Source organism: Nicotiana sylvestris, chromosome 3 (assembly GCF_000393655.2).
Source record: "Nicotiana sylvestris chromosome 3, ASM39365v2, whole genome shotgun sequence".
Lineage (NCBI taxonomy): Eukaryota > Viridiplantae > Streptophyta > Magnoliopsida > Solanales > Solanaceae > Nicotiana > Nicotiana sylvestris.
This window is the reverse complement of record NC_091059.1, coordinates 60404301-60416360: the sequence shown is the minus strand read 5'-3', so window position 1 is coordinate 60416360 and position 12060 is coordinate 60404301. Positions and strand designations below refer to the sequence as shown.

At 42.4% G+C, this 12060-nt stretch overlaps 2 protein-coding genes across 2 annotated transcripts; both read left to right on the top strand.

Annotated features, from left to right (window-relative positions):
* Positions 1–8306: 8306 nt before the first annotated feature.
* On the top strand, positions 8307–8855 carry LOC138887427 (uncharacterized). The gene has a single exon (XM_070169182.1). The coding sequence runs from the start codon at positions 8307–8309 to the stop codon at positions 8853–8855; it is 549 nt and encodes a 182-aa protein (XP_070025283.1).
* Positions 8856–11149: 2294 nt separating this feature from the next.
* LOC138887426 (uncharacterized) lies at positions 11150–11524 on the top strand. The gene has a single exon (XM_070169181.1). It carries the CDS (start codon positions 11150–11152, stop codon positions 11522–11524), a length of 375 nt encoding a protein of 124 aa, XP_070025282.1.
* The last annotated feature ends 536 nt before the right edge of the window (positions 11525–12060 follow it).

Below are 12060 nucleotides of genomic sequence, written 5' to 3'. Positions count from 1 at the left end.
AGCCCGTGAAAACAAAGTAGTTGATGGTTCCTCTATGTTATAGAAAGCTCAGTATAGCCCGAATGAACTCAAAAGAGTCTAAGACTAGTAGCATATATAAGAGATGAGATGCTGCCCTAGTAGCAGAATGAGGGTGTAGTTGTGGTAAATAAAGGATTATGCTTGAGCGGGGAAGAGGATTTCATGAATTGTAAGGGACTAAAATACCCATATAAGGCGAGCCACATTGTGATGCTATAAAGTATGGTTATGGAAGTATAGTATCACCCCTAGGTGGGTCAATCTAATTACTCCAGATATCCCCGATGAGTCGCGAGCCCTGGTGGCTATGCTACATAAAAGATCAAGTTATCAGTGGTAGATGATGAATCAACATTAAGGTGAATCAAAAATAGATGGATAAAAGTTCAACAATATGAGATGAAATTAGACCATTAGTCTTAAGGATAAGCAGCGAGAGTAACCTGGAGTTGGTTGTAGACCTCAGTAATGATAAATCAAAGTAAGAATTATGGTATAGTTTGACCTATGTAGATGTAGTAAAGTCATACGAATGGATAACTAGATCTATGAAATAAGATATGGCCATATTCGCAAGTTCTACAAAGTACCGACTGAAGAACTTCAGTACATCTATAGATGCCCAGAAAGGCATGCTATTAAGTCTTGTATATGTTTACAAAGTAAGGCATAAAGATTGGATAAAAGCTGGAGGAGAAAGGAGAGAAGATCGCATAGGCACACTTACAAGGTCAGTGTCGTAGAGGCTACATGATAGAAGGTAGCAACAACTACAAGATTGGAAAGAATTCTATCACAAGTCATGGCATAGGAAAGAGACCCAACGGGGGGGGGGGATACCCTAGACTTTGGATTTATTCACAGAGAAACTAGTTAAATGCAAAGGAGAGTATTAAGGTATTCACAAGAGCTATAAGTTATGAAAATGATAAGAGCATCAGTCAACATTCGAGGACGAATGTTCCAAAGGGGGGAATGATGTTACACCCCGCAATATTACAATGATATTATGTCATGCAGTATTATATTACGATGATGTTACGGCTTGCAGTATTATATTACGATGATGTTATGCTTCGCAATATTAAGTTACAACAATGTTGCACCCAGCAGTATTACATTACAATTATGTTACGCTTCACAGTATTAGGTTACGACGATGTTGCACCATGTAGTATTGTACGTCGAATTTGTCGTAAGGTAATTGACATCAGTCCAAGTAAAAGATTATTTGATGATTATAAGGATTATGCTATTTCAAGCAAGTGATGAGTAAATTCGTGAAGGTGAAAGGACAAGCAAGTCAACAAAAATGAATTTTCGTCCAAGTTTGTCATGTTGGGATAAAATATGGCGCGAGATAAAATACCCAGTATTTATGGACTAGTGCCATACAAGGTACCACATGACCATGATAGTAAGGTGTGTAAGGTGTATTTAAAGTGAGTAATATTTTATGTAGTTTGAGATAATTCCTAATTATGTGGATAATTGAATAATATTTAGTTAATGGGGGTTACCAAATTAATTAATGAGTTAAGTGGATAATTTTTGGATAAACCTTATAAACACCAATGTGGCAGCCCATGACATTGGATAAGAAATCAATTGGCGACTCTTGAATCATATGGCAATGTTTCACAACTAAAGGATTATGTGGCTTAATCATCAAAAGTGTGGAGCCCACACCTAAAGACTTAAAAAAAACAAAAACAAACCATTCAAATTCATTTTTGTGTCTCTACAAATCATTGAAAATGATCAGCAAGAACGTTTTATCCAAGGTTATACATGATAGTAACATACTTCAACAAGAATTCATATGAAACCTTTACAATGCTATATCATCATGAGATTTGTGATTCTAAAGAAGAACGGTGCAATCTTTCCCTAGAATATCATACGCATTTTCCCCCTTCTTCGATCAGTTGTTATGTGATGTTGTAATAGACGTATGTCAGAGGAATTGTTAATAGAATCTGTCCAGGTATGTTAAGGCTATCCCTTCTTTCTTTTGGCATGATCTATACGACACAAACGAAATGTGTAAATGCACAAATTCCATACATGACTCTATTCATAGAAATATTAGAGATGCTTACGTTCTTGATTCCCCATGTGTCATATTCTTCTATCATCTGTTCATGGGTCTCAGAAAATACTAAGTTGACAAAGGTATTTCCTAATATTAATAAGAGGCATAATGGTCTTATGACGCACCGAGGGATTTTATTAACGTATTTCATATGCATTTCATGCATTTATACATGCACATTGAACCATGACCGTATACGCGTATTTATATATATATGGGTTATCTGAAAGGTTATGGCGTTATATACGCACCACCACCTGATCAGCTGGTATACGTTGATGATTTTGCCCATAGTGGCCAAGATGATATGATGGGATGCACTCAGAGGCTGATGATGTTATGAAACATATACATGTGCACGACATAACATTCATACGCATATGCATGATACTATAATTATTTCATGATTTACAAAGTTATTCAAACATACAGGTGCGGTCATTTACTCTATATTTCCTCCATGTTTGTTGTGTACTTATTTATGTGCCTTACATACTCAGTACCTTATTTGTACTGACATCCCTTTTTGCCTGGGGACGCTGCGTTTCATGCCCACAGGTCCCGGTAGATAGGTCGAGAGCCCGCTAAGTAGGCTATTAGCTCAGCGGAAGATGTTGATGTGCTCCATTTGCTCCGGAGTTGCTTGTTTGGTTAGTATGAGTTAGATGTGTACTGTTTGGTATGGCAGGACTCTATCCCAGCCTTTATGAAAATTTTGTATTCTTAGAGGCTTGTAGACAGATGTCATGTACCTAAAAGATCATATGGCCTTGTCGGCCTATGTTCAGCGTTCAAGTGGTTATTTTGGTTTTAGAGGCCCATATGTCTTATGTATAATTTAGCATTACATGTTGTATTCCACCTATTTCACGGCAGCCTCTCCGGCTTAGTTATTTATGATAGTAGGAAATGAAAAGATATGTTATGTTGGTACTCGGTTGAGTAAGGTATCGGGTGCCCGTCGCGACCCATCAGTTTGGATTGTGAAAAAGGGCTTGTAGGTAAGTAACTAAGGATAATTATAGGCGAGGAAGAACATCAAAAAAAATTCATCAGATATACGATGTAATAAGCTCGTAGCTTTACAAGAGTAGGAGGGTCTTCCCTAAGTATTACAATGAAAGAATAGCTGAGAAAATAAGGAAGAAGTTTTCCACCTAAGCATAGTGACCTAAAAAGGAAATGATCTTGTAACAATAGTCTCACTATAACATTGTATGCATTCCATAAAAAAAGTGGCACCTATCATGGCTAATGAATGGGAAGTAAAAACCAAAAGTGATATTCGAAATTGTATGAGTTACAGGAAATTCTAGTATTCATGGTCACTAAGATAAGCCAAGCATTCACGCAACAAATGGTAGAAATACCTGGAAAAGTAATTGCTTATGTTTAAATGCAAATGAGAAGGAACGAAAGGAAATCTATCGTGCTAGCAGTTAAAGGAAGGTTGTGAATAGTATGAATAGATATGTGTAGGTCTCAAGCTAAAGTATTGTAATGACCCGGCCGGTCGTTTCATGAGTTACCACTCTGTTTCCCCTATTTCTACTTCTTATTGTCTTGTTTAGCTGTATTATGTGTTATCGGATTGGTTGGCTCGGGTTTCAGAGAGGTTTTGGTAAGGTTTGAAACACTTAGTCTCTTTTGAGTAAGCTTAAGTTGGAAAAGTCAACCGGATGTTGACATATGTGAAAAAGGGCTCGAATGTGAATTCCAATGGTTTGGACAGCTTTGGGAGGTGATTTGGGACATAGGATTGTGATCGGAACGTGTTTTGGAGCTCTGTAGTAGATTTAGGCTTGAATTGGTGAAATTGGAACTTTGGCATTTTCCGGTTGATAGGTGAGATTTCGATATAAGGGTCGGAATGGAATTCTAGGATTTACTGTAGGTCCATTGTGTTATTTGGGATGTGTGTACAAAATTTCAGGTCATTCGGACGTGGTTTGATAGACTTTTTGATCAAAAGTGGAATTCAAAAGATTTTTGGAACCTTAGGCTTGAATCCGATGTGATTTGGTTGATTCGATGTTGTCTGAGGTGTTTTGAAGATTGGTATAAGTTTGGATAGTGGTATATGACTTGTTCGTACTTTTGGTTGAGGTCCCGGAGGCCACGGGGTGATTTCAGGTGGTTAAAGGGAGATTTTGAGTTGGGTTTGGCAGTTGAAGTTTTCTATTGCTATCATAACCGTACCTGCGGCTAGGGTACCGCAGATACGAGCTCGCAAAAGTGCCCAGAGGGTCGCAGATGCGGAATTGGTCATGGGGAGCTGGAACCGCAAAAGCGGCTATTCGAGCGCACCTGCGATAGCGCAGGTGCGAGTATTTTATCGCAGATGCGAAACTTAGACTTTTAAGTGAAAACCGCAGATGCGGTGCTTTGGCCGCAGATGCGGTACCGCAGGTGCGAGAAGCCTGGGCTAGAAAGTATGTATTTCATTCTTCGTGATTTTCAGCCTTTCTTCATCATTTTAAATCGACTTTGGAGCTTTTTTGGGGATTTTGAAGAGGGAATCAGAGGGAACTTCACTGAGGTAAGATTTTTTGAACATAAAACTCATTCCTATGGTGTTATTTCATTGATCAGGCTTGAAATTTATGGAAATTTGTGGGTAAATATTGAAGAAACTAGGGCTTGAGATTGGAGACCTTCGATTAAGGATTTGAGGGGTCATTTGTTACCGGATTTTGGTACTTTTGATATGGATGAACTCGTGGGAGGATAAGGAGTTTATTGATGTAATTTTTATCGGATTCCGAGATGTGGGCCCAGGGGTAGGGTTTGGTTAATTTCAGGATTTGTGTTGTAATTCGATTATTTTCACATGGGCTTCGTTCCCTTAGCATATTTTGACGTCATGATTCTAATTTTTGATAGATTCGATGCAAGTTGAGGCTGAGGTGAGAGGCAAAGGCATTGCGGGCTAGAGTTTGGACCGGATAGAGGTAAGTAATGATTGTAAATGCTGTCCTGAGGGTCTGAAACCCAGAATTTCACATCGTTGTGCTACTTTGAGGTGACACACACGCTAGATGACGAGGGTGGGGTCGTGCACCGTTCGGGATTGTGACTTTGTCCGTCCCGTATGTCTGTTTAACTGCGTATTTGATTGAAAACTGTTTGCTATCTTCATGTTTTAGGCTGAATGCCATATTTGAGCCTCGTGCAAACTGTTTTGGACCCTTAGGGGATCTTTATTACTATTCCTCACTATTTTGACTTCATATTTATACTCAGTTATGCTATATTCTTCTGTTTTCATAACTCAACCATCATTGCTCGTTTTTTGATGTATTTAAATGATATTTTGGGCTGAGCATCATGTTTTACTGTTGCCCGAATTTTGTGTGATTTCTGACTGAGTGAGGCCGAGGGCCCGTGTTGTAAGGATACTATGGGATCGGGTTGCGTGCCGCATCAGTGTTATACTGATTTTATGATTTTGAGGCCGAGGGCCTGAGTTGTTACACCACGGGGTGGCTGTTATAAGGTCGAGTTCCTGTTTGATTATGCCACAAGATGGCTTGTTATTGCACTTAGGCTATAAGGAACCCCTCCCGGAGTCTGTACACCCCCAGTGAGCGTGGGTACCCAGTGTGAGATGTGATATAGCCGGAGGGGCTGATGTTGTTCCTTGTTATTGCCCGATGGGCTGATACGAGTAATTGTGAGATAGCCCGAGGGGCTAGTTCTGTTGGTATTTTTCCCCAGGGGCTAATTTATGTATCTATCTGTTCTTCCTGATTTCATTTACTCATTTAAGCTGCTAAAAGATGTTTTAAAGAGGTTTTTACTGAACTAAGATATTTTTACGAGCTTTTACTATTTTATTACATTGCTCTGGTTGTATACTGCCTCTTCGTATAATTCTGCTGTGATTTACATGTTTTCTTATCACTCAGTTACCTTTACTTTTACTACTTACTGAGTTGGCGTACTCACATTACTCCCTGCACCCTGTGTGCAGATTCAGGAGCCCTGGGTCACGCTAGCGAGGGCTGATTGATTTCTAGTAGGCTGTTTAGAGTCAACTAGGTAGCTGCTCGGCATTCGCAATCTAGTGCTTCTCTTTCCAATCTTTACTTTTCTTTGTACTAGCTCTGTAATAGACTGTGTAGTCTTTTTCATACTCTTAGACGGATGTTTAGATTCTCATGACTGGTGACACCCCGATGTCGAGTTGTGTTGTTTTCGCAATTTTTCTATTTCACTCTTTATTTTGGGATTTATAGTTTATTTATGACTTAAATTAATTTTTATAACTGTCTTAAATGGTTTGAGGGTTTGTGTCGGCTAGCCTTATTCACGAGAGGCTCCATCAATACCAGGTTCAATTTGGGGTCGTGACAAATTGGTATTAGAGCCTAGGTTACATAGGTCTCACTAGTCATGAGCAAGTTTAGTAGAGTCTCATGGATCAGTATGGAGACGTGTGTATTTATCCCCGGGAGGCTGTAGAACCTTTAGGAAAACTTCATATTCTTTAAATTCTTGTCGTGTGAATTTGTTGATCCGAGTACTAAACTTCTGTTATTCTATTCCCTCACAGATGGCGAGGACACGTGCTACCAGTCAGGATGGACGACCACCAGTACAGCTAGCTAGGGCCACTTGAGGCCGAGGACGCGGTCGAGGCCGTGGTAGGGGCAGGGGTGTAGCCCGCACAACAGCTAGGCCAGCACTTGCAGATCCACCAACCACCCCAGTTCATGATCAGGTCCCAGTTGTGGACGCTTTAGCAGCACCAGCTCAGGCACCAGCTATGCCCATTGTGATTCCAGGTCTTCAGAAGGCCCTGTCCTAGATTCTATCAGTATGCAATAGCCTAGCATAGGTGGTATAAGTTACTACAGCTGCAACTACTTCTCAGGCCGGAGGAAGCACTCAAACTCTCGCCGCTCGCACACCTAAGTAGGTCGTGCAGGGACTTCAAACACCGGGGGCACCTCCATCCCAGCCGGTTGCAGTTGTTTAGGACTGTGTAGCTCGTGCTATGCTAGAAAAGGAGCAGCGCAGGTTGGAGAGGTTTGGTAGACTTCATCCTCCAACTTTCAGTGGTATAGAGGGCGAGGATGCATGGTTTCTTGGACAAGTTTTAGAGGATTCTTCACACAGCGGGTATTCTGGAGACCAGCGGGGTCACTTTCACTATTTTTCAGTTTTCTGGAGTTGCCTTGGAGGCTTATGAGAGGCATAGGTCTATTGGTGCAACACCCCTTACCTGGCAGCAATTCTCTATTCTCTTTTTGGAGAAGTATGTGCCACAGTCTCGCAGAGAGGAGCTGCGCAGGCGGTTCAAGTAGTTGTGTCAGGGAGATATGACTGTGACACTGTATGAGATGAGGTTCTCTTAGTTATATCATCATGCTATTTGGTTGGTTCCTACGGAAAGAGAGAGGATTAGGAGGCTCGTAGATGGCCTCACGTATCAGCTTCAGATTCTCATGACCAGAGAGAGGGTGTTTGGTGCTACATTTGAGGAGGTTATTGACATTGCTCGTGATATTGAGTCAGTTTATCGCTAGGAGCGAGATGAGAGGGAGGCCAAGAGGCCTCAGGGATCTGGTAGTTATGGTGGTGCTCCTTCGAGGGGTTAGTTTAAGCACGACAGAGGCCATCTATTTAGACATGCTTAGTTAACTCACCCAGGTTATTGTGGGGCATCATCGGGCATAGTTCTCACAGTTCCCATTAGGGTTATTCATCACTCAGTGCCTTTCCAGCCCAGAGCTCATCCCATGCTCCATCAGTTCATGGCTCTTCTATGCTAGGTGCATCTGCTAGTCATTTCGGTACTAGGGGTTCCCTTCAGTCCCCATCTCCAGCACCTGGGAGTTGCTATGTGTGTGGAGAGTTGGGTCATATGTGGAGGCAGTGTCCTCGTTATCTTGGAGGTTTATCTCAGTAGAGGAGTCAGCCATCGGCTTCAGTGCCAGTTACTTTACCACCACCCACCCAGTCAGCTAGGGGTGGAGGTCAGTAAGCTAAGGGTCACCCTAGAGGGGGAGGGCGATCAGGTGGCGGTCAGGCCCGTTTCTAGGCAGTTCCAGCTAGACTCGATGCTATTGCTTCAGATTCTATGATTACAGGTATTGTCATAGCCTGCCGCAGAGATGACTCTATGTTATTTGATCCCGGTTCCACTTTTTCATATGTGTCATCATATTTTTCTCATTATTTGGATATGCCCCGTGAGTCTCGTGTTTCATCTATTCGTGTATCTACTCTAGTGGGCAATACAATTGTTGTGGACAGTGTGTACCGGTTGTGTGTGGTGACTACTGGGGGTATGGAGACTCGAGTGGACCTGTTATTACTTTGTATGGTGGACTTTGATGTAATATTGGGAATGGATTGGCTATCTCCGTGTCGTGCTATTTTGGACTGTCATGCTAAGATAGTGACATTGGCTATGCCGGGTGTGCCACTAATCGAGTGGCGAAGTTCGACTGATTTTGTCCCCAATAGGGTTATTTCATTCTTGAAGGACCGGTGGATGGTTGGGAAAGGGTGTATTTCATACTTAGCATTTGTGAGGGAAGTCGGTGCAGAGATTCCTAGTATTGATTCTGTTCCTATTGTGAGGGATTTTTCCGATGTGTTTCCTGCAGACCTGCTGGGCATGCCACCAGACATGGATATTGATTTTGGTATTGATCTGGTGCCGGGCACTCAACCCATCTCTATTACACTGTATCTTATGGCACCAGCGGAGTTGAAGGAGAAGCTTTAGGAACTCCTTGATAAGGGGTTCATTCAGCCTAGTGTGTCACCTAGGGGTGCGCCTGTTCTATTTGTGAAGAAGAAGGATGGCACGATGAGGATGTGCATTGATTATAGGCAGTTGAACAAAGTAACAATCAAGAAGTATCCTTTGCCTCGTATCGATGATGTGTTTGACCAGCTTTAGGGAGTGAGAGTGTTCTCCAAGATTTATCTCTGTTCGGGTTATCACTAGCTAAAGATCAGGGACTCAGATATTTTTAAGACAGCTTTCAGGACCCGATATGGTCATTATGAGTTCCTGGTGATGTGTTTTGGGTTGACCAATGCCCCAACATCGTTCATGCATTTGATGAACAGCGTGTTTCAGCCTTATCTCGACTCGTTTGTCATAGTTTTCATTGATGATATTCTGGTGTACTCGCGTAGTCAAGAGGAGCATGCAGATCATTTGAGAGTTGTGTTGCAGAGATTGAGGGAGGAGAAGCTTTATGCAAAGTTCTCCAAGTATGAGTTTTGGCTCAGTTCAGTGGCATTCTTGGGGCACGTGGTGTCCAGTGAGGGTATTCAAGTCGATTCGAATAAGATAGAGGCAGTTCAGAGTTGGCCCAGACCGTTCTCAGCCACAAATATTCGCATATTTCTTGATTTGGCGGGTTATTACCTTCCCTTTGTTTAGGATTTTCATCTATCGCATCACCTTTGACCATGTTAACTCAGAATGGTGCTCCATTCAGGTGAGGAGAGCTTTCAAAAGCTTAAGACTGCTTTGACCACAACTCTAGTGTTAGTTTTGCCATCAGCTTTAGGTTCATATGTGTGTATTGTGATTCTTGGAGAGTTGGTATTGGGTGTGTGTTGATGCATGAGGGTAGCATTATTGCTTATGCTTCTCATTACTTGAAGCCCCATGAGAAGAACTACCCTGTTCATGACTTGGAGTTGGCTGCCGTTGTTCACGCATTGAAGTTTTTGAGGCATTATTTGCATGGTGTGTCTTGTGAGGTGTTTACTAATCATCATATCCTCTAGCACTTGTTCAAGCATAAGGATCTCAATTTGAGGTAGCAGAGATGGTTGGAGCTGCTAAAGGACTATGATATCACTATTTTGTACCATCTGGGGAAGGCCAACGTGGTGGCCGATGCCTTGAGTGGGAAGGCAGTAAGTATGGGGAGTATGGCGTATATTCCTATTGGGCAGAGACCTCTTGCAGTTGATGTTTAGGCCTTGGCCAATCGGTTTGTGAGGTTGTATATTTTGGAGCTCATTCGGGTATTGGCTTGTGTGATGTCCCGGTCTTCTTTATTTGATCGCATCAGAGAGCTCCAGTATGATGATCTTCATTTGCTTGTCCTTAAGGATAGAGTTCAGTACGACGATGCTAGAGATGTGACTATTGGTGATGATGGGGTGTCGAGGATGCAAAGTCGGATATGCGTGCCCAATGTTGATGGGCTTCGAGAGTTGATTCTAGAGAAGGCTCATAGATCGCGGTATTCTATACATCCGGGTGCCATGAAGATGTATTAGGATCTGAGATAGCATTATCGGCGGAGGAGAATTAAGAAGGACGTTGTGGGATTTGTAGCTCGGTGTCTCAATTACAGCAGGTATGAGCATCAGAGACCGGGTGGCTTGCTTCAGTAGATGGATATTCCAGAGTGGAAGTGGGAGCGGATCACCATGGATTTTGTAGTTGGGCTCCCACGGACTTTGAAGAAGTTCGATGCTATTTGGGTGATTGTGGATTGGTTGACCAAGTCCGCGCACTTCATTCCTGTGTGTACTACCTATTCTTCAGAGCGGTTGGCAGAGATCTATATCCGGGAGATTGTTAATTTGCATGGTGTCCTAGTTTCCATCATTTCAGATAGGAGCACTCAATTTACTTCACAGTTTTGGAGGTCTGTACAGCGAGAGTTGGGTACTCAGGTTGATTTGAGCACAACTTTTCACCCTCAAACGGACGGGCAGCCCGAGCGCACTATTCAGAAATTGGAGGACATGTTGCGTGCTTGTGTCATTGATTTTGGAGGGTCATGGGATCGGTTTCTACCGCTCGTAGATTTTTCTTATAACAACAATTACCAGTCGAGTATTCAGATGGCTCCATATGAGGCTTTGTATGGGAGGCATTGTAGATCTCCAGTTGGTTGGTTTGAGCTGGGTGAGGCTAGGCTATTGGGTACAGACTTGGTTCAGGATGCTTTAGACAAGGTGAATGCGATTTAAGAGAGGTTTCGTACAGCGTAGTCGAAACAAAAGAGTAAGGCTAATAGAAAGGTTCGGGATGTGTCCTACATGGTTGGTGAGAAGGTGTTGTTGAAGGTCTCACCCATGAAGGGTGTTATGAGATTTTGGAAGAAGTGTAAATTGAGTGCTCGGTTCATTGGGCCTTTTGAGGTGCTTCGGAGGATTGGGGAGGTGGCTTATGAGCTTGCTTTGTCACCGAGCTTATCTAGTGAGCATCCGGTATTTCATGTTTCTATGCTCCGGAAGTATATTGGCGATCCATCTCATGTCTTGAATATCCGCACAGTTCAGTTAGATGGTTATTTGACTTATGATATGGAGCCAATGGCTATTTTGGAGAGTCAGGTTCGAAAGTTGAGGTCAAAGGATATAGCTTCAGTTAAAGTGAAATGGAGAGGTCGGCTTGTGGATGAGGCTACCTAGGAAACCTAGCGGGAGATGTGGAGCAGATATCCTCACCTATTTGAGGCTTTAGGTATGTTTCTTGACTCGTTCGAGGATGAATGTTTGTTTAAGAGGGGGAGGATGCAACGACTCGGCCGGTCGTTTCATGAGTTACCGCTCCATTTCCCCCATTTTCTGCTTCTTACTGTTTTGTTCAGCTGTATTATGTGTTATCTGGTTGGTTGACTCGGGTTTCAGAGAGGTTTTGGCAAGGTTTGAGACACTTAGTCTCTTTTGAGTAAGCTTAAGTCGGAAAAGTCAACTGGATGTTGACTTATGTGAAAAAGGGCTCGGATTTGAATTCCGAAGGTTCGGATAGCTTTAGGAGGTGATTTGGGACTTAGGAGTGTGATCAGAACGTGTTTTGGAGGTCCGTAGTAGATTTAGGCTTGAATTGACAAAATTGGAACTTTAGCATTTTCCGGTTGATAGGTCAGATTTTGATATAAGGGTCAGAATGGAATTACGGAAGTTAATGTAGGTCTGTTGCGTCATTTGGGATGTGTGTGCAAAAT

Bases quoted from the DNA above. Each gene is read 5' to 3' on its own strand.
- LOC138887427 (XM_070169182.1), top strand. From the start codon at position 8,307: ATGCCCCGTGAGTCTCGTGTTTCATCTATTCGTGTATCTACTCTAGTG.
- LOC138887426 (XM_070169181.1), top strand. From the start codon at position 11,150: ATGGTTGGTGAGAAGGTGTTGTTGAAGGTCTCACCCATGAAGGGTGTT.